At 42.1% G+C, this 27312-nt stretch overlaps 4 protein-coding genes across 8 annotated transcripts; 2 read left to right on the top strand and 2 right to left on the bottom strand.

Moving 5' to 3' along the window:
* Positions 1-701: 701 nt before the first annotated feature.
* Snmp2 (Sensory neuron membrane protein 2) lies at positions 702-21635 on the bottom strand. 5 transcript variants are annotated; one of them, XM_089259103.1, is made up of 12 exons: positions 21320-21635; positions 12546-12661; positions 10334-11064; positions 6659-6816; positions 6447-6594; positions 6208-6340; positions 5507-5559; positions 4756-5016; positions 4255-4687; positions 1405-1523; positions 1195-1320; positions 702-1135 (listed from the first exon to the last, which is right to left on the bottom strand). In XM_089259103.1, exons 3-12 carry the CDS (start codon positions 10442-10444, stop codon positions 959-961), a joined length of 1719 nt encoding a protein of 572 aa, XP_089115229.1. In that variant the 5' UTR covers positions 10445-11064; positions 12546-12661; positions 21320-21635; the 3' UTR covers positions 702-958. The 5 variants fall into 5 exon arrangements, with proteins under 5 accessions (XP_089115229.1, XP_089115230.1, XP_017957746.1 ...); XM_089259104.1 differs by having other exon boundaries at positions 10334-11050; XM_018102257.3 differs by lacking the exons at positions 12546-12661; positions 21320-21635 and having other exon boundaries at positions 10334-12531.
* On the top strand, positions 15931-18786 carry LOC108652165 (uncharacterized). Its single transcript, XM_018102263.3, is given in 1 exon segment — positions 15931-18786. A coding segment is annotated over 1 exon segment (1011 nt). The 5' UTR covers positions 15931-16860; the 3' UTR covers positions 17872-18786.
* Positions 21636-23482: 1847 nt separating the features above from the next.
* Positions 23483-24414, top strand: LOC108652166 (heat shock protein 27). The gene has a single exon (XM_018102265.3). The coding sequence runs from the start codon at positions 23655-23657 to the stop codon at positions 24120-24122; it is 468 nt and encodes a 155-aa protein (XP_017957754.1). The 5' UTR covers positions 23483-23654; the 3' UTR covers positions 24123-24414.
* A 1202-nt stretch (positions 24415-25616) lies between these two features.
* On the bottom strand, positions 25617-26391 carry Edg78E (Ecdysone-dependent gene 78E). The gene is made up of 2 exons (XM_018102267.3): positions 26237-26391; positions 25617-26175 (listed from the first exon to the last, which is right to left on the bottom strand). The coding sequence occupies exons 1-2, from the start codon at positions 26246-26248 to the stop codon at positions 25825-25827; spliced, it is 363 nt and encodes a 120-aa protein (XP_017957756.1). The 5' UTR covers positions 26249-26391; the 3' UTR covers positions 25617-25824.
* Between the last annotated feature and the right edge of the window lie 921 nt (positions 26392-27312).

The following is a 27312-nucleotide window of genomic DNA, read 5'->3' as shown; positions in this document are numbered from 1 at the left end:
AATGAATTTCGAATATATATATTAAATAAAGAACAGCTACATTTCGATCTTATAAAACTGGTTGGGGATGCTCACGCGCGACTTTTGGGACGCGTTTTTAAACGCCTGCCAGTGGCGCTGTCAAAGTGAGTGACAGGCCCAGCGACTCGAGCCCAACCACTCCCCTTTGGGCTGGGTGTCTGTGTCTCAATCGCATTGAAATCAAACACCTTGGCGCTTTTGTTGTCTCTTGGTTATCTCAATTGTTATTTGTTTGCATTCATTGGACTTGGTCAATCCTCCGCAGTCGATCGACGCATTGCCTAAGCTCATCTACAGGTTTTTTCTTGTTTTCGTTTATTTTTTTTTTTTAGCAACTTTTTAAGACAACTCTATTTTAATTTGCAGTTGCGCATAGTATTTAATGAACATATTTATTTATTTGTGTTGTATTTTGTTGCTTCTCAATTTTTACTGCCATTGATTGATTCACCAAATGAATAATTTATGTATTTCTTTGACACTCGCGACGCGCTGATCTTGAACTTGGCTAGGCTAATGGTTGTTGAGTGTGTAAATTGTGAATTTAAGAGCTTTAGCCACATTTTGCGGTTAAATGTTGTTTGTTAAATAGACTCGATTCTATTTCCCAGAAAAGCCTAATTGAGTTCTTCGGAAGCTTACACATAGCCAAAGGAATCCATTAGGAAACAGAGAGTGAAGCTGTTTTCGTTTCATTTTATTTGTATTTTTAGTTTAAACATAGTTTTTAGTACGCGCTACATCACAATATAATAAAATCACATTTAAACAATAAATTATATACAAAAATTCGTGAGCAATTCTAGTCGAGTGTTACAATAGTAATAACAATAATAATAATAGTAGTAGTAGTTTCTCTTTATGAGCTGTAATAAGTTTATAACATTTAGATGCTCGCAGCCTCTAGCTCTGGCTCTGGCTCTGGCTCGGCCTCTGCCTACTTGACGAGCTCCTTGACTGGTCTGCCGCGCTGGTAGATGTAGTAGATGAGGCCAAAGGCTGCCACGCCCACGCCGCCACACAGGCCCGCCCAGTGCACAATGTCCAGAGTTTTCAGCGTATTGATGAGCTTCTTCTTGAAGAACTGCACCATTTCGCCATTCAGTTGAATACCCTGTAAAAGTAAATAGTATAGGCTGTGCTCGAAGGTGAGCTGGACAGCACTTCACTCACCTCCTCTACCCAAATGGCCGGCATAAGCACAGTCGTCAGGTTCTCCGTGATGGTAATGCGATTAATGCTCTTCAGAAACATATTGAACTGCACTCGCTTGCCGCCCTGCAGAGGCGTGCCCGTCAGCTGTTTCATTAATATTAATATATAATTGTATAATTTATTATAAATTGCAATAAACAATTAACAAGAGTTCAAGGATCCACTTACCGTTTGCACGTCCACAAAGGTCTGATGCTTCTTGGCGTCGGGATTGAGGCCGCGAATCATTTTCCTATACTCATTCGAAGCGCCCAGCATGTGAGGCAGCGTCAGTATGACGGGCGCATCTGTAATGTAAAATAATTGCCATGAGATGGGATGAGCATTGTATGACTTTGAGATTTGCATCGAAACTGAATTAAAATGCCAATGAAGCCGTTAAAATTGTTTACAAAACACGCGCAAGAAAACAGGATTATTCGAGAAGCGTGTAATAAAAATATACAAAATATCTATATGTTCGAAATATCTTAATACTCAGTGAAGTTCAATGGAAGTGTAAGCCAGACCGAGGCAGGCAGCCCACGACTTGGCCATGTTTTCAATAACTCTTGGGCAGCTATAAAATTCTTTCAGCACGGAAGTAACGTCTACGTTTATTTATGAAATATTTATTTATTTATTTAGTATTAGCATTGGACCAATTTGCACGAGAGTTTCCTCATTTGGTGGGCAGCATGGCGAATATCACAGACAAGCATTACCAAATGCTGCTCATTACTGAAACTGTTTACTCACGTTTTGCCAATTAAAGCGAGACAAGAATCTGTGAATCTGGCTGAAACGTGCGTCGAGCAAACGGGCAAACACCCAAACAAAATAAGAAATAATCATAATAAATATGTGAATGTGGAATTTAATGCTTCAATTTGTAGAGCGCCTCTCGAGAAGATCATAATGAGCCGATGAGCACTTCAGAAGCCATAAAACCAACCCATCAACACTTTTCATTTCAAATGCGCAATACAAATTATCTTCTTATGGCTGCTGCTCTGCTGCTCCTCTGTTCCATCCATTTTTTTGCAGCTGCTTGTTCCGAAGTGTTAATTAAGAAATTAACAATAAATGCGAGTTGGAATGGGTCAATAAACGACGCAGCTGTAGAGCAATGGACAACGGCCAGATGAATATGGCTGGTCATCGAAAGGAATAGTAAATAGTTAATGCTCTCACAGGCAAAGCTCATTATAAGGTAAAGACTAAGGCAAATGTAATTTAAATAATATATGTGTATTCAATAAGCAATTTAGTATCTAAGCTCTGTCAGCTATATATATATACAATCTGTTATTCTTCCATAGCTATTTAATTATTCCTGATTAAAATGTTTCTCTATTGCCACAAAATATTGAATTGAATATCATCTCTTGACAGGTTTTCAGAGTAACAGGTAAGAGCAGAATTTATTTGTGGCAGAATTCGAATATATTGCAATATAATATAATATAAGGCATCAGAGTATATAGAAAATAAAGAAGATTATCAGCCTACCTAGCCTCGTTTCTATATAGTTGTTAGTGGATTTATCGGACTCCCATATAACTAATATATATTAACATATAGTTTATATACATATTATGTGTGTATATTGAATCATTATGAATATATTCTTATAAACCAATAGATTTGTCGAGCAGCGAAACATTAATTCAAATATGTGTGGCTTGCTGTAAGACACTCTCAGCTTTTATATTTGGCTATTAGATAAGCGTGGCTAAATGGTATTTATAACAAATTATTGGTTAGACTATAAAATATTTGCTCAACCTGAAATCTTATGAAAAATAGTGTTTTCACGCTTGACACGCCCTAAGTCGAAAATCTCCATAATTCCTAACAGCTGCTGTCGTCTTGGAATAAAAACTATTAATTAAAATTCCATTTACTTGAGTTCTCTCATTAATAGCAAATGTTTTTCTGTTCACACAAATAAGAATGCAAACAGGACTTTATGTAAGGTTTTATGTATTACAAACTCTCTCAGATCATTATACGAAACAAAAAACTTCATATTCTTAGTGTATTGAAATAAAGATCAAAAGATTTAGCTCAGCCCACGCACAATTAAAACTGCAATTTGTTTTTGTTCTGTTTGCGCATGCGCAAAGATCGAATTCATAAATGAATGAAAGAAATAAAAGCAGTTTCAAATTGGCATTAAGATGCTTCAAAAGAATTTGTTATTCGGCTTTTAATGACGATTTGATTGGCGAGCGCATAAATTAAGTTTGATGAGCTGTGCGTTTTGCACCTAGAAAAGAAGACTTGAGCTTGTTCAAATTTGCATTTGATATAGAGACACTGAACACTCGAAACTATAGAAGTGACAATTGATTTAGAGCTCCAAATATATACCGAAATATGTGTATATAGATGGCTAATGATTTGCATATGAAACCGGATATTCTATCAATAGCTAAGCAAACATGTTGGGCGCGTAAACAGGCATACGTTGAGCATTTCCGGATTTTCTGGATTTCCTTTGCATAAATTATCTCATAACCCCAACCTGATAGCTCTACATATTTTATGGCCCAGCTGAAAATAGTTTTATCTCGCTTAAGTTCGACTGTGACAAACACGATTAGATAATTAGCTAGGAAATTAAACAGTTTTAACTCGTTGGGGGAGGTCTCATAAATGCCCATACTAATGGCCCGAAAAGTCGTTAGCATAACAGATAAAATGCTGTGAAGCACGAAAAAAAAACCAAAAAGCTGTCAAATGTATATTTTATAGACATAAATATATGGGCACTTAAAGTGGATATACACTTTGGATAATTTAGGCAAAGCGATATAGAAGTCTAGCATAGTCGAGTCTATTCGAGTCTAGTTAGGCGATCAAATTAATGTGCATACATTAAGATAGTCGCACGGCATCTCAACACATTTGATAATGTAAGACGATTAGGCAGTAGGAGAGGTGTGCTACATATAGAGCAGTTCTCGGTTGTCTAAAGAAGGTGGGCAAGCAATAAATCTACGCTTCTATGCCTCTACTTCATCGGTCACTCACCTAGGCAGGTGGTCAGATCCAGTGCACCCGCATAGAGGCAGCCATTCTTGCGCTTGATCACGTTCGCCAGCTTGTCCACGCAGAAGCACTCGTTGTCGTGCTCGGGTCCGATGTCGTTGATGAAGTTCTCGCCTATGGAGTACCGGAAGCCCGGTATGCCCTGGTACTGTATGTCCGACTGATAGAACAGCTGCACGGAGCGACAGATGTCCGCGCTGAAGATGTACATGGAGTCGCCGCGCTGCCGGAATGGCGGATAGGAGGAGGCGTCGGTGCCATTGATCTGATTGCAAGCCGAGGTTTCGCCCTCGTTGCTGCTGTTGAGCCAGACGTGCAGGTTGTGCGAGTCGTCCAGCTTCTGGATCTCCAGCACCTTCGTGGCGTCGCCCTTGCCCGTGTGCACCTCGTAGACCTCGTGGCCAGAGCCGTTTTTCTGCAGGTTACACAAAAAGTTAGCCAGTTAAGTCTAACGATTCCATTTGGCTGTCATTGAGTACTCACATGTCCGAAAAAGGAGAAGGCCAGACTGCCGTCGCTCTGCTCACGTATCGTCTTGGAGCCGCTCTCCTTGATCTGATTGCAAATGGCCTTGGCAATGCCCTGGGGATTGATGCAGAAGCGCACCCCATCGAACAGGTACTCGCGCACCGAGGTGTGGACGAACATGGAGCGCGGGTCATTGAAGACAGCCTTCAGGTTGGCATTCAGGTGCACCAGCAGCAGCGCCAGACCCGGGTCATTCTCGCCGATCTGCAGCACCGACTGCAAAGAGAGCAGATCCAAGGTTAAGTGTCGGATGCAGCATGCAAACGTATGCAAAAGCCAGGCAAAGCCAGAGGCAGCAGCGGAGGCGAAGGCGAAGGCGAAGGCGGGGCAGCAAGCATTAGCAAAAGGGATAGGCGGAGGCGCATTAAGGCAGGCGTGTCGGGTTAGTTAATGCTTAGCCAAGTTAGCAGGCATATAAACTAACATAATTAATTATTAAAGCATGCACATATATATGTATGTATGTATATCTGTATCTGTATGTATGTTCGTTAGCTGACTGACAGCTGCAGCGAATCAATTTCATTCAAACTTCAATTTCGATTTATCAAAATATTTACAATCGTGGAAAGTATTCACAGCCAAGGTTCATGCCAATCAATATGATATATGTATGTGCGTGTACTTGGATTTAATGAGCATAGCGGATACTACGAGGCATGCACATAGTACGTGTATGTAGATAGAGCCGACAAGATTAACTTACTTTGACATCTTCAATAAGGCTGACTAAGATGCCGTTAACCCAGCTAAAGGGCGCTATAATTGTTGTAGTTTATTAATATTAATATTAGTTACCATGAAAAACAATGCGCGACCTTTAAGCCAACAGTTCTAGCTGGAGGCTCAAAAGTCAAGGTGTGTTAGTAGTTATCGAATTATTGTTTTATTTATCCAGCCATTCTTCTTCTTCTTCGTTACCCATTCTCATTACTGACCTAACTCAAACTCTTCGGCTTTGAGCAGGCTCATCAATCAGATTAAGAGCTTAATTACTTAACGCATGTCTGGGGTCAAATCAGAAATTAATAACCATCACGGTGATGAATGAAATTGATACCCGCTTATCGGCTGACCCATCTTCAGTAAGAACAATATAGTGGTTTAATTAAAAGCATGCGCAGATCATATCTGAGTATGTATCCATTACCAATTGCCCAAACAGACTTATACAGACTCTAGGCAAACACCGGCCATTTGGGTCAATGTTTGATTATTTGTGCTTCAATCAACCCAAAACGCATAAAGTTAAAAGCGAAACCGAAACAACATTGACCTATGCCCATAGACGACAGTCTTGGGCAGGTCTCTTAGTCCATTACCATTGTGAGTATTGTTATATATGTATCTATATATATGTATTTGGCTGTGGCTCTATAGAATTAGTAGTAAATAAAATTACTTTACGTTTCCCGCGAATACGATCCATCAGACGCTTTAAGACTCGTACGCCGGGCGTGCGATTCAATCGCGAGTTCAATCTATTTGCAAAACCCTGTAAGATATCTGTGATTTCTCTTTCGAATACTTGCAAAAAGGCCTGTAAAATGTGTCAAAGGATTAACATTCGAGTACACAATAGGCATAACTCAATCGATTTGCATCAGATATATATCTCGCACATATCTAAACACATTCACACTCACATTCATGTGCATATTGAGCGCCACAATGCGATCGCTCTGTGTGTAGGGCGCCGATGCATCCTCATCGAAATCGAAGTGCACCTTCTGCACGTAGGTAATCTTGGAGCCATCTCGCGAGAAGTGCTTGACCTTCTTCTGACGATATTGTCTAGGGAGATAGTGGGAAAGATTTAATTAGTATAAGTATAGGTATAGGTACTGTCTCTATTTACTTGTAGACATACGGTCCAATCTCCTCGACAATTGGTATGGCACCTTGCTGTATCATATCGGGATTCGTGACATTAAATATGTAGACCTTAAAGTTCAACGGCTGTGGTAGCTTTATAAAGCGATTAAACTGTTCCGAGCCATCGGCTATGATCACGCTCTGGAAGAAATATGATATTGTCATGAGGAGATGCCTATGATTATAGCAGCTTAGAGTTAATACAAAAAAAAATCACAATTTTATATTCTGATTAGATTTGACATTCATCATCTTCTTCATAGCTCAAGTTTCGCAATTTTGTCATCGCCTGTCGCCTCAACAACTGAATTATGATCGAAATGATGAATTAGTGGCCATATAAATCGCATCAGCCTCATCAAGACGTCGCCCCAGTGACGCCGGTGAGCCAGTTTTTATTTCACAGTTTACTTTTAGCAGACAGCAAATATGTCAACAGTAAAATTTGTTGATTATTTTTCATATACGTATGCAAATATTTTTAATTCTTTTGAATTTATTTGAAACGCATTTCTCGCTGCTGTTGTCAAAGTGCAATGACCGAAATTCCTAAGAGCAAAACATTTTTATTTATTAGATTGAACGTGATCGCCTCATATCGCTCATATATCATTTTTCAAAATGCATTTTTATTTTATGTGTGACCCTGTGCGAAAATTAACACTGGACTGTAGGCGCCTCGACTAGAAGCTTCCATAAATATTAACAATTCACTCTCGAGGCAAATAAATGCCGAAAATTGGCAACGAAAAAACACGAAAAACAATATAAATTTTATAGTGGGGCCACGTAGTACAGATATGGACATACGTACTACACATGATACAATTTGAGGAATTGTCAAAAGAGATCTTCGAAAAGCATAAAAATAACCACAAATATTTCAAGGTCAATGCACACAGAGACACGCACACACACACACGCACACAGACGCACGGGCAGCGCTGCCAGCGTCGGAGTCAACCAGTGTAAAGAGCATACAAAACGTTTGATTAACCTTAAGAGCTGGCAAGCGAAGAGAGTCGAAGATAATCAACGACTACAAGAGCCGCATTGACACTGGCCCAAAATTCAGTTGGCAGCCAAACAAAATAATAATACAAAATAACAAACACAAAAACAAAAAAAACATAAAATAAAAACAAAATAACTATTGCGAAATTGACCAATTTTAACAACTACAACAACAACAACAAATCAAAGTCACAGCAAGCGCTAAAACGTGACTGAAATTTATTAAAAAAAAAAAAATCTTATTCGTATGCAAATGTGGCTGGCTCAGTGGTTCAGTCTCCAAGAATGTGCCCAGTCGCTGGGGTCAACGCGGCGTATGCGTAATAAATAATTGGTTAGACTTTCTAGCCCAAGACACCGCCGAATATTACGTGCTAATTGCCTGGCCTTTTAAGCGCAATTGCATAATAATTTGTCCATCAATTGCTTTGAATTTCAATTGGTTTTTCATTTGCATGTTTGAATGACAAATAGAAATGCCTTATTGGCTGCCTTCAACTTGAAGGCGACAACGTTTTATTTATTTTTTAATAGCACCAACCTTTGGCCGGCTCTAGGCTAACTTTGAACTCTTAGCCATTCTAGATTGCAGCTGAAAGATATGCTGCATACGGAACTAAACAATGCCTCGTAAAGCGTCATAAAAACATGGCTAAGTTGACCTCATCCATGGGCGCTAGCGAGGCAAGGTTTTTGCCGCTGAAAGAGCATGATAACCCTAAAAGCACAATTAATGCGAGCTGCGAGTTGCGGCCCGCCATGGGCAGGGCCAGGGCAGGGCAATTAAAAAGCACTGCGGCACATTCTAATTACAAATTAAACAACAACAACAGCAACGTCTGGCCATTGGCAATGAATCAGCGCCTTGAGAACCCATTGCAATGATATACATAAAAGAGAAGACCTAGAATTTAAATATGCAACTTTTAGCTTTAACAAAACTTGATCTCATTACATTACATACATACATTAACATTAATATATTACTATCTAATATATATAATTTATCTAACAACAATTCCCATGTTGAATATAGAGGAAATGCTGACTGATTGCATTTCTCCCATAGCATGATGTGATATTTACCTCTGAGTATTGGACTGCATATAGATTGTATCTAACATGTTTGGGCTCGTAATTTGATGGGTTTACCTATGACAAATTGTAACGGTACTTTTATATTTAATGCGCCATGTTCTGCCGCGTCATTCATGACGATAATGAAGCCCTGTCGCAACCGTGTAGATCGACGCGATGTTATGCAATTGCCCGATGGGGCTATCGTAATGAGTAATGGCTGCATGTTAAATGTAATGGCTCCATGTTCTTCTGAAGGTCATCGTTGACAATGTACATCGGCACTTTTTAAGTGCAAATGGGTGGTTGGATGTTAGCCCATCTGAATGCGTCTAAAGTGGCTAAGAACTTGAGCGTGCATACGAATACGAAGTTATTATTTACTAAGTATTAAAAGAATATTATAGATTTGCCAAATAGAAGTACAAGCCAAGCGAATAAGTTTAGGGAATCTCAGCTATGAGCTACAATTACACATGCCAACAAAACATAAGAAGAACGAGCATGCCTTGTTTATTTCTAATAGAACTTAGTAACTTCCTTCGATGGTACTAAATTCATTGAAAATTGTGAAATCATTCAATAGACTTGCCTACTGAACTTTGTTGACCTGTGTTAACTCATATGTTAACCAATTAACATATGTTTGGAGCTTAAATTTAATTTAAACTTGTCATAAGAAATATGAATGTGACTTATTGCAATATATTTATCGTTGAAAGCTAGAATTTATGGAATTTCTTATTTCTACATAGACAATTAATCAAAGTGTTTTTGATCAAATTTAATAAGATTTTCTTTTCTCTTCAGCTGTCTTAAGAAATCCATCATGCATATACATATATGTATATATCTACCTTCATCAATTGCCATTTGTCTGCTTGCTAATATCAAGAATAAATACATTTATGCATTGCGAAATTTCACAATTCCAACATTTATACAGCAAATAAATATATACATATACATATATTTGTCTGCCTATTACCAAATATTTGCACTTTGTCTATTTGTTAATGAGAGAAATTGTTGTTGGAAAAAAGCCGTGAATTATTGAGCCAGACTCTAACAGCTGTGAATTGGCAAAGCCTTCAGAACCTCTGACAGTCAATGCATTGAAAGAGAGTGTATATATATATATATATATATATATATATATATATATATATATATATATATATATATATATATATATATATATATATATATATATATATATATATATATATATATATATATATATATATATATACATATATTGGTAATAAACATATTTGCTGCGAGTAAACCATAAACAACTGTGATTCAGCCAGGCTTTCAATTATCAGTTGAAGAAGTTTGTTCAAGGCAAATGGAATATTTAAAGAACAAATACATTATAGTTCAATTTTCAATAATTGTTTCTAACGAAAACCTCTAATTGTTAAAAAACTTATTTGCTGTGGGAGCTTGGGAGTGTGACCTCAACAGATTTACAGCTAGTACTCAGTGGCCTCAAGGACCTCAAACTTTGTAGCTTATCCAATATATTCTCATTAAATAGTCTACTCTCCATATCAAGACTCACCTGTTCGACCTTCTTGTGTATCATGGTGGGGAACAGTGACCAGCCGCAGTAGGCGCACAGCACAGCGACAATGGCGCCCAGGGCGCTGACAATCAATGACCAGTGTAGCATTTTGTGCACTTTCAACAATCGACGGAGCTGCTATGGAACACCGCGTAGGGCAGCCGGCACAGCATGGGCTGATTTAGGGGAGTCGAGGTGGACTGACTGAGAGACGGACAGCTGTTCGTTACGACTTTGTGCCGGCAGCTCAATCAGCGCATAGTTTGAGATTTATTTATTGATGTTGGCTCTCGCAGTTGCCTGACCTACGTCAAGACGGCTGCCACTTGTTGTTGTTGTTGTTATTGCTGGGTGTTGTTGCTGTTGCTGGTGTTGGTGTGGTTGCCGATGGTCGCCAGCGTCTGGTGCCGAAACAAAGCGCACTATTTATAAGATATACGCGCTTTCAGGTTTTCGCCTTTTGTTATATATACACTTATATTTTGAAATAAACAAGTTGTTGAATGCTCTACGATGCGTTCGTTGGGTTAGTTTTTTCTTCTTTTTTTTGTTTTTTCTTCAATTTGGTTTAGTTTTTTCTTTTTCTTTACTCTTTGCTTTGCTTTCTGCGCTATATGTATGTAGCCATACACATATAAGAAATATTGTAATTTATAATGTCTTTTATTTTTTGCTGCCTTTTATTGTTATTTATTTGTTGTTGTAGTAGAAGCGCTAAAGGGAAAAAACTAGTTTTAGCGCCTCGCGTCGCTTGAATTTTTGCTCGGAATTTTGAATAATTTTGGAATAATTTTATTCAACTAATTAATATGGGTCAACATCTGAATGCGCTGAAGCTCATCCGTGAACTGACAGCTCAGGATAACAGCGACACATATTTATGCACTCTCTGTAAACACACACACACTAACTCACACACTCACTCGCTCACACTCGCACTTACACTCACGCGATAGGTAATGTGTGTGTGCGTGTGTGTGTGAAGTTCAGATGGTATCGGATGGCAGCAGGATAGTTATATGGCTCTTTGCCGTGCCACACACAGGCAACGGTGATAAAAATCAGCGCGCGTTTATTTAACGGGCGCACGCGAACGGATTGAATGGACTCGCAGTGGCTGGCAAATACAAATTTTCGCTTAGCAAGTAATTGAATTGTTTTGCCTTAATGACCGGGAAACTTCGGAAATTCGGTATACTCGTAGATCGTAGCGCGCTGCCAACGCGCCGCATGAAACAACCGTAAACGACTGCCAAAGTTCAAGACAAGCTCGGAGCGAACCGCCGCTGAGCTTATGAGCCGCGAGCACTTTAAGCCACATACACACATGAAGAGCTCTGCACTCCACACTCCTCTGACCTGAGCCAGCGATCGGTCTGCATAGGTAGTCGCCCTATACCTTCACAGAAAGTGAGAGAGAGGCAGAGAGAGGGAGAGCGAGAGAGTGGGCTAGCGAGCGAGCGAGCGAGTGGCGAACATTGACAGCTCGCAGAGCTTGTCGCATCCCGGGTCTATAATGATGCTGCAAGTTTTGTTGCCGCTGCCGCTGCTGCTTCTGCTGCTGCTGCTGATGAGTAAGACGTTGTTTTTGTGTAATTTGGATATAAACATTATGTACAACCCATTAGCAAATTAGTGCAACTATTTTCTTCTTTTTGTCTATTCATTTTTTTTTATGCATATTTAAACTTTAAAGTTTACTTTATAATTGCGTTCATTAGCATAGCATTAGGCAAGCTCTGAAGCTCTGCTGAGCAGGGGAGCGCGTGTGCTTATCAAATATGCATGAATTAGATTATCTTTTATCCTTCTCTAGCGCCCTATTTCTAAGGTCAACTCAGCAGCGCGCTCCCTCTTCAGGCCTGGCTAAGAGATAACTTCACTTGAAGTCGGCCAACTTAAATATTTTGTCTTCAGTTCGCTCTGGCAGCGCGTCGCCTCTCTCACTCAACATCTATATCTCTCTCCCTCTATCTCTCTCTCTCTCTCTCTCTCTCTCTTTCTCTCTCTGTTTCTTTGGGCGCCGCGTGGGTGCACTTGACAAGAGGCAAACGCATTAACAGGTTTTTTCATTTTTTTTCTGCTTTTTTTTGGGCTCTGTGCGTGCCACGAATTTTATATATGAGATTTACAACAACAACAATGGGCGAAGCTTTTGTTGAACTTGACACGATTGTTGTTGTAAATTTACAGTTGTTGTTGTACATACAAATCGCTGTTGGCTTCATGTTGTTGTTGCCGTCTTAGATATTGTGCAAAATTGTTGAGCTTTAAATATTAAACAAATGCAAAACGCGGCGCCAATTAAAGCCAAGCCAACGGGAGCTGCAAAATAAATGAAATGAATGATTTGAATTACATTTGTCTGAACTGTTTGCTATTGAGTGTTTGTTTGCCCTCTGTCGAGCAGCAAAACGAGTATATTGGCTGATGACATTGAACTGGATGCTGTTTTCGTGTCTGCCACAATGTATGTATGTTTATCCAACTAAAGACCTCTTAATTTGGCCTGGCAAATCACAATTCTCCTTGAGTTTTATGGCATAAATCTCCATATCATCAGATGCAGCATTTTCTGGAGACTTCCACAGTCAAAGCTTTAGCTTATAAATTATTAACACTTTTACACTGTGAGCAAGTATTAGACAGTCGGCTACAAAATTGTGACTACTCTATCATTGGGCGTAGACAATGGAAAGCGCTGGGGTTCAATAACAACAACTGTTATTCGTGCAAATCATAAAACTGTCATTAATTTTTCATTTCCACGCGGCTCATTTAAATTTCTATCAAATAGGGAAACCGGTTTACGTAGATATAAAATTTGCATGCAATCTTTAAATGAATTCACTCCTTAAATTTGCTGTCACCTCTCATTTGGCTGCTCCACATCCTCACGCTCATTATAAATATCAGCAGCCCCATTGGGGAGCCGGCTGTAGCGGCAGCTCGTCTTGGGAGTGTTTTGTTTTTAATTATTTTGTAGCATTATCCACAGTTAGCCTAGTTTTTGAGGGGCCCTGAACCCAGTTTCTTATTTGCGTGCAGCGCGCTGATATCGTAATTTAAATATTTATTGCATTTTTTATGCCTCGCTTGCCACTTGACTACCAAGCAAGCACATCCTCGCTGCACACACACAAACACATGCACACACACACACACACACACGTACAGTGTGTCCCCCTTTTGTGTGACCTGAAAATTAAATTCAAATCTCGTGTAAATACCGAAGGCAAAGAAACAGTTTGTGTTCTACAAATTGATTGCATGTGTCCTGCTCGACTTGCAAAAAAGAGAACAAAGCAACAACAACAAAACAAAACAAAAAAAGAACGACTAAAAGATACCCAATAAAATGGAAAGCATCACAACTGCAACTTTCTTCAATGCTTTTCCTCAAATCTGCATGCAAAGTCTTTAGGTTTATATCTGATTCTTCTTTCTAATCTCTTCTCTCTGTTACATATCTATGCTCAACGTTAATATACCCCTTTCATGCACTCCCACAGGTATCAGATTAAAAAGCAAGCATCTGCGGCATTTGATAAAATGAAGTATGAAATTTCACACGGCAGGAGACTGCCTCCTGCCTGACCTCCTGCCCTCCTGCCTGCCAGCCTGCCAATAAAAAACAATCAAATGTTACTCGGCAACACGCTATGCAAATATAAGTATATACATGTATCTGTATCCATGTATGTATGTATGTGTATATCCTCATCGATGGCGTGCTATGGCAATTCCAATTTATAGATAATTTGATACGAACTGTCAGTCATTCAGTCCGTCCATCGGCCGCTGAGTCAAAGACCGTGCTGCCAGCTGGCAATTGGCAAATGGCAACTGGCGAGTGGGAATTGGCACAAGGACATGCGAGGCGTAGCTTTGCTTATGCGCGTACGTCGGAATGCATTTCTAATTTGTATTATGCTTGCCGCTTGCACTTTGCTTGGCTATTGCCATAAATATTTCAAGTCATGAGCCCCGGTGGGTGTTGAGTGCGTGCCTCCCCTGCCCGAAATAGAATGTGCTAAGTATTAAATGCAATTAAATGAATTAAACGACTTGTGAATGAGGCCAACGTGTCGTATAAGTAATGCGAGCCACTGGCGCTGTTGTCGCTGCTGTTTGCGTGTGTGGCACTCCACAGAACAATGACAGCAACAACAGCAACAGCAGCAGTAACAACAACGTCAACAGCAGCAGCAGCAGCCTGTGGCAGTCACAACATGTTCAAGTGACACGCCTCCTCCGCCTGTGTCCTCTGCTTTGCTGCTCGCTTATCACCAGCCCGTCATCGTCTAGAGGTGCACGGACAGCTGTCGAGGGGTCAAAGCGACGGAGCGAGCGAACGAGCGAACGTCCGATTGATGAGCAGCCAGTCTCTGGTCTCTGGACTGGCCCCCCGGCATGTTGGCCCAAAACTGTGTCATATAGAGTGCTAAAAGATTTATGTGCTGCACCTCGACTCACTCCTGCTCTCTTTGCCTCTAATCCTGTCTGCCCCGCCCCCTCCTGCTGCCCACTGCGCTCGATACGTGGCACAAACGACAACCGCTCACCGCAGGCTTAAGTGTCTCTAACTGCCAGACAGCTCAGTCACATATGACTCTCTGCCTCTCTATCTCTCTCCCTCTCTCTCTCACTGCCTTTCTATAAGTGTTTGTGTTTGTGTGCTGTAGTTTTTCATTTCGCATTGCCTGCTGCCTGTTGTTGCTGTTGTGGCTGATGTGTGCCCTGCAGCAAGGCAATTCTGCATAATTGCCAGGCCCGTTTCGTTGACTGTTCCGTTGTTTGACCCCATAAGAGCGGCTCTCATAGAGCACAGCTCCTGAACTGGAGCCAATTGGTTGGGATTTTCGGATTTGTGCAGTTCATGTTGGCCATGAATAATGTAGGCAATTTGTGCAACTCGGAAAAAAAGCAAACAAACATAATTGGTAGAAACTATGTGATAAGAGTAGCAAAAATTTGTATAGCAATTGCTTTATCAAATATAAATTTAGAGTTATATGCGAATACATATAGTTATTGATATTTATATATATTCTTTTATAGGAAGAGAGATAAATATATAGCCAAAGATTTCTTCCCCCAGTTGAACTAAATGTCGGCAACTTTTAAGTTTATCCTTTGCCAAGGCAACTCAAATCGAACATCAAAGCCATCTTCAGCAATATTCATCCAGTTCAATAGGTTTTCTAGTTAACAGTCAGGGTCTTAGGCACAAATCCTGCTGTTTGTCTAGCTCAATTGACTGCACAAATCTTCATTTTGGCTCGGTCACAAAATTCAATTGCATTTGCCAACGAAATTCCACTTAATGTCAGCGTTCGCCACCTGCACAATAATTTCCCGAAATGAATTATTGCGCATTAAGCTAACAAGGCACATACATACAATCTCCCACACCCACCCATTCACACACACACACATTATACGATGCTGCATACAAACGCAGCGGCAGTCGTCGTCCTTCGCAGCAGACAAGCCAGGGACGCGATGCAGCCTGCAATGCTGGAGGCCAAATGGCTAAAAGAAGCAAAACAAAAACAAGCAAACGAAAACAAAAACGAACAAAAAAAACGTGTATAAAGTAATGACAATAAGGCGCGAAAGCGCGCTCGGAAAATTCCAGCAGCGAGAGCCCCTGAACCGCGCTCCGTGTGGGCGTACCATAATAACACGCATACGCCGCGTCGTACGTGCAAAATCAAAACATAAACCAAGCGTAGCCTCAAATCTAGTAGCTGCACTGGCTAGTGAAATATTCCGGGTGTGTGTGAGTGTATGTGTGTGCATGTATAGGTGCATGTATGTGTGTGGGGTAGCTTTGGGTTGGGGTTGTTTTTATTTGGGTTTTTCGCTGCACTTCGTGCCAACATCGTATTCAAGTCGTGAGCGCGTGACCAGTAGCCGACTGAGTGAGTGAGTGAGAGAGAGAGAGAGTCAGAGAGGGAGAGCGAGAGCGAGAGAGAGCCGAAGGAGTTTCCGTGCATGCATGATGATGATGATGATGATGTTGTAGCAGCATAATCGCGCTTCGTGCAGCGCTGGTAAATTGCATTTCGTTTCGTGAATTCTGCTTTCAGTTCTGTTTCAGTTTCGAGTCCGTGCAGCTGCCTGCGAGCGGAGCCAGCCAGCCAGCCAGAGCTAGAGCCAGAGCCAGCTAGAGCCAGTGACTCGGCCGAGTGCAGAAGTTTAGCAAAGCAAAGTAAAAGCAAACAAGTGCAGTTTGTGTTGTGTTACTACTGTGCGAGCGCGTGTGTATTTGTATTTGTGCTTGTGTTTGTATGTGCATGTGCATGTGTGTGTATGCCCCCGCCGTAGCATAGATACAGAGATACCTACACATTTTCAGCGCCAGCCGCCTGAAAAGTGAAAACAAACCAGGCCAGCGCAAATTGAAAGTTCTTCAATTTGAACTCGACTAAGAAAGGAAATCGAATTGCTTGACTCTCTGCAGAGATTTCTTGGCATATTTGTTGTGAAAAAAACGACGCACAATCTACAAGGAGACCATGTCGACGCTGCCATTCCTGCTGAGCGTGGCCGACGAGCTGGACAACATCCACACACAATCCTATCTGGACGACTTCGGTCTGGGCTTCCATCCGCACCGTCAGTACTATCGCACGCCCACCATTCAGCTGTCGCTGCCAGCGAGCACAGACTGGACTGGACGCGCCGACTGGCAGGGACGACATGCGCGCTATCGCAGCTACAAGTTCTACGATGACTCGGAGAACAATCTGGAGGAGGAGCAGGAGGCGGAGGCGGAGCAGCAGCAGCAGAAGCTGCAGCAGGAGCAGCACAGCCTGCAGCTGGAGCAGCAGGAGATCAGCCAGGAGCAGGTGCAGCAGCAAAAGCAACAACTCCAAGCCCACACTGCCAGCATGGTCAAGTCGAACTCACATGACGTGGGCGTGGGTGGATTGGGTCTGAATCTGAGGGCCGGCGAGGAGGAGGATGACGAGAACATCGATCGCACCGTGCGCATGTACAATCTGTCCAAGAAGTGCTGCAAGAACTACTATCGGCATGCCTTGGAGATGGACGGACCCGGCGCCAGTGGCCGAAGCAAGTGCAGCAATGCGCGCACCGAATGCCATCAGTCGTTCTCCAGCTCCGAGGAGAGCCTGCAGAAGGTGCCCTCGCCCATTGAGTTTCTCACCTGCTTCCTGGTGAAGAAGACGCGTACGCCCAAATGCTCCAGCCATGCCCCAGCTGCCGGCCGTGCGGCCGTCGGGCAGCTTAAGAAAACATAGAACGCGGCCGCGTTGCTGCCAGCAGCAACGAGAGTGACAGCAACGGCAACTGCAACTGCAACGGCAACTGCGACAACAACAACCGCTTCGGTCTCAATGACATCGACGTCGGCGTCGAAGCGTCGCAGCAACTGTTTCTGAATGTTGGCCAGAGTCGGTGTGCTCTGCGGCCAGGCCTGGAGCTGGCTGCAGCGTTGCGGCGAGCTGCCCAGCTCGGAGCCAACGACGTTGCCTGCAACGCGCCTGGGACGCATTACCTACTAGGCGCATATTCCATATTGGACAGCAGGAGGCGTGGCACACGCGACTAACACACACGCACACACACACACACACACACACACCCACACGCACAAATACATGGCAAATTGGTTTTAACTATGGCAAAAGGCTGGCAACAGGAATTTGCATAGAGATTCGTGCGGCGGGCTTAATTTGCAGCAAACTACACACACACACACACACACACACGCACACCGAAATTGTTTTTTGGATTCCTTAATAATCGTAAAGCAACTCAAATACAATACACAATTTTTAAGCCAGAGATTTTTTAACGAAAATAATGCGAATTTGTTAAGCAAACGTTTTTTATATGAATTTTTTGATACCTAACAAGCAAAACAAACAGATTACTATTTATATATACCTTATATACATTATATATACTATATTATACATACTTGTACTTGAAAATATGGGCAAATTTAAGGCACAGCCAAACAACAACACCAGCTCACACACCCACACACACACGCACAGGAAAAGTTTCGTTTTTCGGATAACAAACAAAAAAAAATAAAAAGGGAAAAGTTTTTTATAGCACAGCAAATGAAGAACTAACAAAAATTGCAGAAACTTTTCGACAATGTCGGCAAGTGTTGGAGTGGGCTCTGCTGCAGTTCGCAGAGGTTATGAAAAGTGAAACATGTAACAACAAAAAGCTGTGGAAGAAGAACAAGAGGAAGAAGGACACTTATGGTCCTTGTGCCATATGAAATGGAAATTTTGTTAAACACTGAAACTGGAAAACGAGATGAAACTTATTGGTTTACGATTTGATGATGCCCCACGTAATATTTCCGTGTTCTTAACGTATTCTAAATGTTGACAAAAAACAAAACCAAAGAGATACAATTTAGAAATATTGACAATTTTATACATAAACGATGAGAAAACCCTCAGAAAAAAAAGCAAAAAGAAAATTAAATGAAAATCGTAGCTGTTTGCACTTTCAGAGTTTAGTATGAATTAGAACTACAAATACATGATATATCATACTCGTATTATATATGCTCGTTCTTTTAGTACCATGAATACTATATACAACTATATATATATATATATATTTTTAAGCACACATAGCTTTACAACAACTGAATTATAATTGCATATTTCAACATATTTGGCGTGATCAGGTGTGAATGGATTTCTCCCTGGTCCGGCGCCTCTTAACAGTTAGTTGTTACTTGATGTCAATCATAATCGATATAGTTAACTTAAGAGCTCTACCCCCTCTCTCTCCCAATAACATGGCAAATGTAGCAAACCGAAAAACGTTCAACTCCACGCACATAAATCATATCTTATATAACATATACTTATATACATGTATATGTACATGAGCTTGCAGGCTCTAGTTATTATCGCATAGATTAGACTTATTTTCGATATCATCTTCTTCTTAAGCACACTACAAATTCGTAACTGCATACTTTAGCAACGCCAGGCATATCATAACGACAAACTTCAGCTAGAAATCGTAAACATAATTCAATTTGAGAATTCAATAAATGAATGTGTAACACAAACAACTTCAGCTTTTACTACTGTATTACGTATTGAATCCTTACAGATTGCGCACAGCTGGCCTTGGACGGAGACAAGGACATGTACTGTGGCATATGTCCTTCATGGTATGACATTCGCATTAATTTTCCACGCGGACACTCGGAACAAATTTCCAACGTCAAACTCAAAAATTTCAAGTGCAAAGTGAGGGAAGACACAATTTGTGACCTTTAAGCAAAAAAAGGACGACAACCAAACGGCATGTCCTTTTACATGCATATGAGCTCCAAGCTGATGGCTGCTGCTGCTGCTTCTGCTGCTGCTACTCCTGCTACTGCTGCTGGCTGCGGCTATCCTGGCCCTGGACATACCAAGGATACGTAGCGACGTCACCTTTTCCTTTTTGGAATTTCAAATGAGTTGCAGTGACACTGGCCACACTGCGGCACAACCTTTAACTCCCTCCCTCCCCCATTCCCATTCTCCGACACGCCGTGACAGGCGCTGCAGACAGCGCGCATCAAAGACCGCATCGCACATGGCATTTGTGCCACCTGCGCCGCATTCACTTTCCATTTCAGCGGCATTCTCAAACTCTCCCGCTCTCTCTCACTCTCTCCTCCTCCTTTTGTATTGGGTTCAATAGCACAACACAAAAATAGACTAATGGAGCGTCAAAATGTTGCACGTAGCACAGCTGTGCTGCAGCTCCCCCCGCTCACTCGCCCACTCGGCCACTCGCTGGCTGGCGGGTCTTATAAATAAATCCTCGTTTCCTTACGTATGCAAACAAGTGCAAGACCATTGTGGGCGTGCCTCAGGCGCCGGAATGGACAAAAGGAAATGTGTTTCACTTCTGATGCTTGCATTAGACAAGGAGAAAATGGGTATACATACTAATGCTAATGATAGAGGTAGAGTTAGAGAATAATAGTGAATATATGGAAGAACTAGATACAGCTGTAACTGAATTTTTATACGACTCCATATCCATAACCATCTCTCTACGTTTAACTAGCATCACAAGGCATTTTATTTACATTCCCACTTGCATCTGATTGTTACAGGGTATCTACTAGTCAGTCACTCTCCTCATTTCAGAGCTGCACTGTTTTCGGTTCATTTTCTTGTCTGCTCCACACAGAAGTGAAACTTTTTACGTGCTGGCTTTATTCATGTCTCTAGTTACTTCGACATTCGAGCTGCGACTCGGGCTGCACTTCCTTGTGAATGGGCCGGCCGGCGCAGTGAGCGGGCGACGCAACACTGGTGCTCACTCGCACGGCCAATTACAGTTTAAGTTGCGCCCGAGCCTGGCCTGCTCCGTCTTCAACTTGGGCAATGGCACCGCATTGCAGTGGCTGTGGCAGCCTGTGACGCTTTGCTCCTGGGTTCGCCTGCACCACAAAACGTTTGCCCTTTTGTGGTCGAGTCTACCTTGGCGACTGTTTGGCCGCAATTTTGTTTTCTTTTTATATATTTTTTTGTGCACCCAATTTGCCAGCGACTGCATTTGTGGCAACACCAGAGCACGTCACTTGACTCTGGGCTGCTCATGAACTGTGCTCCCATGGCGGGCCCTGGTGTAATGTCGCACTGATTGATTTGCCACGCCCCATTCAAGTTTATATTTTGTTTAAATTGTTGTGTTTACGCCGCACGTTATTGATTTGCTGTAATTAGTTTGGCACAATTTCAGTCGAGCCATCGCATTAAATAGACGCGAAACGAGCGCGTAATTACGTATACGTAATTGCTGCGGTTTAGCACAATTTGTGTAGCATACTTTCGGGCAGCGGCATAAAATATTTATATTGAATGCATTCAGCTGCTGAATGGAATGGGAAATGCACTGGATTATGATGATATTTTCATTAAGCTTAATGTATATTAGTTTAGTCCGAGTATTTAGCCAACTCACATGCTTAAATTGATTTAGGAAATTGTGGTTCCATTGCAGAGGTGCTGTCACTGCACTAGACTAAATCTGCTGCAATTAGTTTTTCTGTTCTTTCTCTATTTTTGTAGCTGCTGCCTCTGGCAGCTTGCCCGCTGGCTGACAAATATGTGGCGAGCAAATGAGTGAACATTTATGGCCATAAACTGGCTGCCAGTGAGCGTATTGCACGCGCCGCACCGCCAATAGGCGAAGAGGTGCATCGAGCAAGACGCGCAACCCCACACCCACAGCCGCGAGAGCCCAGAGCCAAACAGAGACTGAGACCCACCCGCCTCGAGGCAGCTGCGCATCCACAGCTCACCTGTGGGTGGCCGCATGCCAAGCAATCGAGATCCACTTGGATTTGCTTTCTATATACATATCTAGCTAGATATAGCTCAGTTGATCTTGTGTAAGCGACTGGCAAAGAAAGTGCCTGAATGCGACCCACACCCTTTGGCATTGATCGTTGGGATCGTTTGCTTTGCATTTGATTTGATTTTGCCATAAACTCAAACAAATTAGTCGATTACATAGTTGTTTTTTTTTTTCTATATAGAATTGTTTACCGATAATTACAATGCATTATTGTCACTAGTTTTTATTGTCGTTGTTGTTGTTGTAGCTGCTGCGGCACTTCATTGATTTTCAAACGAGAACTTTGCGCGCGCATTTCACGGCTACACTAGACTACAACGCAAATGTTTAGCTGTAATGAATGGAAATCTCTGTAAGAGCTGTACATATAGTAAAAAAAAGTTACAATCTTTAAATATACATATTTCGCATCACATTCGCAACTTAATCATTATTGCATATAAAAAGATCATCAGCTTAAGCTTAAGTATAACTGCATGCTATTTAGTTATTAATTTATGTTTAACTACTACATTCATTGCTGTATTTCGCATCATCAACGACAACCCACTCGCTTTTTGCTACATTTATAATTAATTGCTGAATATCTGTTTCTATTGATGTGCACCGCGCTGTCAATTGCTGACTTAGTCACAAACTCATTGAACTCATTGGAAGATACATAATATACACAAGTATATATACTATATATGTACAAACACATATATATATGTATGTATATGTATATGCGTTGTAGGGCATGGCATGTAAATTGTCGCCGTTGTCTTTATAATTACTATCAAGCGCTGGCAAAATCTATCGCAAATACAACAACAACAACAACATCAGCAGAACAAGAACAACATCAAATACAATTATAAACGGGTGGGGTCACACACACATGAGACGGGGTCACGGGGTGTCGGCAGGTCAGGCCCATAAATGTTGCGATTCACGATGAGTTCATATAGCTTAGCTGTTGTTGTTGTTGTTACTGTTGTTGTCGCTAATCTTTGGTGCAAATCGATGGCAAAAGCCGAAAAGCCGTTTAGCAGACAACATCGCCATACAAATTGCCTTTTGTTATGACAGTCAGCTACAAATGTTTCAATCCAAGCGTCGAACATGCTACAGACACAATATTCCTCTCTCTATCCAGCCATATCTATATAAATATATCTCTATATCTGTCTCTGTCTCTGTATCTGCCATAGCCGTGGAGCTCTGCTAATTGAAAATGAAAATCCGCATAAAAAGTCAATGCCGTATTTGGTAAAAAAGTGAAAAGAATTATGCGACGTTTTCAAATCTTTGTTTTCGGATTTCCGCCAAAGAAATGTTGTTGTTTATTTATTTATTTCGTGTTTTAATTTAGCCCAGGCCAGCTTCAAATACATATGGACAGCGTCACATAACAGCGGAAATGCTGCGTAATTAAGTTGAACCCTGTACGCTTGGGCGTTATGGGAGACTAGGTTTTCAGATTGCCAAAAAGATGCTCTGGGCCACAGCTGATCAGGGTCAATCAAAACCTTAGTATCTCAGGTAAGTGCGGAAGTATCTCAGCTTCGGTCCATTGGCAGAGCAAGTACCCCCAAGGAAATGCTATTGAGCAGTCAAGTGGGCCGACTGCAGCAGCCCACCAGCCCAGCGCAGCCAACGGCAAGCAGCGGCCCCATCAAGATCGAGTCGCCAGCTGGAGCTGCTGCATACGTCACAGTTGTCATTGCTGCTAGCTGGCTTAGCCCACTGGAGGCGCAGCTCTATATAAGGCGGCGATGCTGTCAGTATCGAGCTTAATTGACTCTGCGCTAAAATCGCGTGCGGACGTTCAGAGAACGCGGCGAATCGTGAAACGTAAAACGGAAAAGTTTTCTATCTAACTCGCAACGCGCTGCTGCGTCCTGCCAAAAAGGAAGGCACCCAAAATCAAACTCTCACACACACACACATAGTCGAGATGGCTCTGGTTCCAGCATCGAACAACAGTACGGATTGGGATTATTGGGACTATCGCCGTCGCTTGTGGCGCGATTGGGATCTGGCCGCCGACTGGGACTTGCCCTACTGGAAGCGCTTGTCGCGCGTCGGCTCGGCGCCCGATCTGAGTCGCGTTGTCGTTGGCAAGGATGGATTCGAGGCCAATGTGGATGTGCATCAGTTCAAGCCATACGAGATATCGGTGAAGACGACCGGCGACACCGTCGTCGTGGAGGCCAAGCACGAGAAGCGCCGCGATGGCGACAGCTTTGTGGGCCGTCACATTGTCAAGAGATTCGTGCTGCCGCGCGGCTACTATCCCAACGATGTGCGCTCCGAGCTCTCCTCCGATGGCATACTCACCGTGCGCTGTCCGCCCTATCTGAGCAACGAGCGCAGCGTCTACGTGCGCCAAGTGGGGCCCTCGTACCTGAGCATTAAGAACTAACACACAGACACACTAACTCACACACACACACACGTACAGATAAAGACAGAGAGGATGTTGTTTTGTTGTTGTTTGTTTTCTGTTGGCGGCACTGCCTTGCGCAAAGCTATCCAAAAATGGCACACGAAACGAGAATTTGTTTACAAAATTCATTTAATTAATTTAAGATATATTTCGCACAAGCGCTTAACTGAATGGAAGACAAATCTGATTGGACTCTTTTTTTATTGTAATTAACCAAAACCAATTTTATAGTTCAATAAACCGAAAGTTTAATTTATTAAAAACGAAACGAAGAGATTTATTTAATAGAACTTGCAATTTCAGACTAAAAGGGAAATCCTGATAATAAAAAGAACATCGCGTGAGAGTCCAAAAAAAAACAAAAACAAATGCCTTTTAGAATGTCGACGTAAATTGGCCCAAACCAGACTCGGTCAGCGGCAAAGCACAGACAAACGAGTCTTTAGACAAACATACATATATAAATGTATATGTATATAAATATATTCTATCTAGAACGCCCTTGGGCAATTTCCGCAAATGCCAACTATGGTAAGGTTTAATTGTAAATAAAGCAATAAACAACAACAAAAGCAACAAGAAACCTGCCGGCCTGGAAGACTAGAGCAGCGGACACATAGACAAGCCCACATACACAGGCACATGTGTCCCAAGAAAGCCCCAATCGAAGTGTGTATATAAATAGTCTACAGATACATCTGACAGCTGACCATACTGGTCAATGAATTAACAAATAAATAGTGCAAAAAGAAAACAGCAACAAAAAGCATCAGCAAATAACAATATTTGTAAATAAAGTCGCAAGCCCACAATGCAAACGGCGTGGCGCGGCGCGGCGCGACTTGTGCGCTGTTTAAAACGCGCGCAATTTGCTGTGTGTGCCAAACGGCCAAACGAACGACTTTTATAGCAGCTGTCTGTCAATGGGTCAATCATTGACTGGGTTCATTCAATGTCTAACCCGAAACACTTTGTTGTAGTTTAGCCAATCAATTTGTCAATCACATGCTTATTGCTGCAAATGTCAGAGCCGGTCCAATTTGGAGTTCTTAATGCTCAGTAGATTCTGCTGTTTAGGCTGCCTTTGGCTTAATAGTATAAAGAATATAAATCCAATTGTTATATTTTGTAGAGCTTACAATTTAAATGCGAATCATTATTTATTTATATGTAGGTTTACTTAGCCTGAACAATTTAATTTTAATTCGATTTGCTTCTCAGCTATTTGCTGTCTCGCTTACTCTTCTCATTGAGTTGCCTTTGCTCGCGTTTTTATAAAAATAAACTCCCATAGAGGGCGCTGCATATCAACTGCAAATAAATGTAGCATACTCTCAGGCGGCAATTAAATTGAGCTGCTTCTTTAGCTGAACCCACAGTAATGCATGCACTCACTCACTGATCAAATAAATAGCCAGCCGTCAAACCACGCCGACTTGGCACTGCTTCTCAAAAAATATTCTTGAGCCATTCTGTTGCTTTTTGCGCGTTGACTTACGAGCGAGCTTTATTAACGATAACTACAACTAATTAAAACATGCAAAATGTATGTCTCTATATAACAATGACTGCCACATTTACGAGTGGTGCGAATGGTGTTGGTGCTGGTGTTGGTGTTGGTGAGTGCTGATGCTTGACTGGTTGGCTCTCTGTGCGGATGTGGAATTTCAATGCCAGCTTACTGCTCGTCCTTCTGTGCTGGTGGATGCGTGCGAATGTATTCGAGGGCGCGCAGCACATAGGCGGGAACGGGAGGTGGGGTGGGCAGATGATCGCCAACTGGATGATAGCCCTCCTCGTCGGCGGTGTAGCTCAATGAGATTTGCTCGCCTTCGGGCGAAACGTAGGCAACAGAGCCGCGTACGCCCGAGGGATTGCCCGCCTCCTGCACCTGAATGCCATTGCTGGTCTCGTAGGCAAACTGATAGTTGCCCTCGGCATCGGAGGCGTCATTCTGGAAGCTGCGAATCTGTGCGTCCTTGTTGATGTTATCGGCGCAGGCGCAACCGATGAGAGCGAGGCAGAGCACCTGTAATTAACTCTTGTGATTAGCGATGCGAAATCATCGGGGCACGGGGGAGCACACTTACGTATTTGAACATCTTGACTTGGAGTTTGTCTGAAGACTTGGGTTGGGTTTGAGTGTTGTGGGATGGATGCTTCAACTGCAACTGATTGCTCTTCTCAACAGCGTGCTGGCTTTTATATGGATATGGATCTTGTGGTTCAGTGTCGCAAACGGGTTTTAATCGGTTTTTTATGGCACCAGCAATGGCACACTGGCGAACTGGCGAACTGGGGAGCTCACAATTGGCAACTACACATGGGCGAAGAGGGCACCAATAATTGCCAAAAATCGTATCATCATAATCGAAACATTAACAACAACGACAACAACAACAACAACAGCAACAGCTATAACGCGGTTAGCTATAATCGAATAACCGAATGCCTTAAAATGCATGAGTCATTTGCCAGCAATTTATTTCCACGCTTTAATTTCGGTGTCAGTTTTGCATTTGCTCCATGCACCTTTATTTCTTTATTTCCCACCCAAAACCCTAAATTATTTGTGGCTTACACAAACAAAACACAAGCACGGAGGCAATCAAACAACATACCATACCAGAAAAGCAAAAAAAAAAAAAAAAACAACAACAACAATAAGACAAATAGAGAGCAGCAAATATAAATACCTTACCAACTTTCAATGACCGTTTCCCCTTCGAGCCCTGCGGCGCCCGTGCTCCAAATAGTAGTTGAAGTTCGATTTGGCTGTCGATGTGGATGTGTGGATGCGGAGTTGGCAGGTGCGCGTGCCCGCTTGGAAGCTGGCGCGAATTGTCCGACTTGAAGAGCTGTTGAAATGTTTGGAAGCGCAAGGTCGTCACAAAAAGCATTTGGACGCACAGACGGCAGACGACAGACGGCAGTCGGCAGACCGCAGACGACCATACTCTGAAGATCATGTTTATCCATTATGAATTAGATTTTTGGACTATTAGAAATGCTTATTTTAATTGATGCAATCTCGTTTCTGGCTAGCCGAGAAAAATGTTGTAATGATATCTGTAAATAAAACTCAAATTATATGGAAAATAAATCATTTGCTTTGGCCTTTCCTTCATCTCTTGCATAAAATATAAATTATGCTTACTTTGGCTTC

The sequence above is a fragment of the Drosophila navojoa genome, chromosome 4 (assembly GCF_054131105.1).
Source record: "Drosophila navojoa isolate 15081-1374.11 chromosome 4, UAZ_NAV_1.0, whole genome shotgun sequence".
NCBI lineage: Eukaryota > Metazoa > Arthropoda > Insecta > Diptera > Drosophilidae > Drosophila > Drosophila navojoa.
Note: the sequence above shows the minus strand (reverse complement) of the source record. Positions and strands in the feature narration are given on the sequence as shown.

Excerpts from the sequence above, each read along its gene's own strand:
- Snmp2 (XM_089259103.1), bottom strand. The coding sequence starts at position 10,444 with ATGCTACACTGGTCATTGATTGTCAGCGCCCTGGGCGCCATTGTCGCT. Across the intron at positions 6,341-6,446 it reads CGCTCAATATGCACATGAAT|GCCTTTTTGCAAGTATTCGA; the intron begins GTGAGTGTGAAT and ends CACATTTTACAG. Across the intron at positions 4,688-4,755 it reads CCTTCTCCTTTTTCGGACAT|AAAAACGGCTCTGGCCACGA; the intron begins GTGAGTACTCAA and ends TGTAACCTGCAG.
- LOC108652166 (XM_018102265.3), top strand. The coding sequence starts at position 23,655 with ATGGCTCTGGTTCCAGCATCGAACAACAGTACGGATTGGGATTATTGG.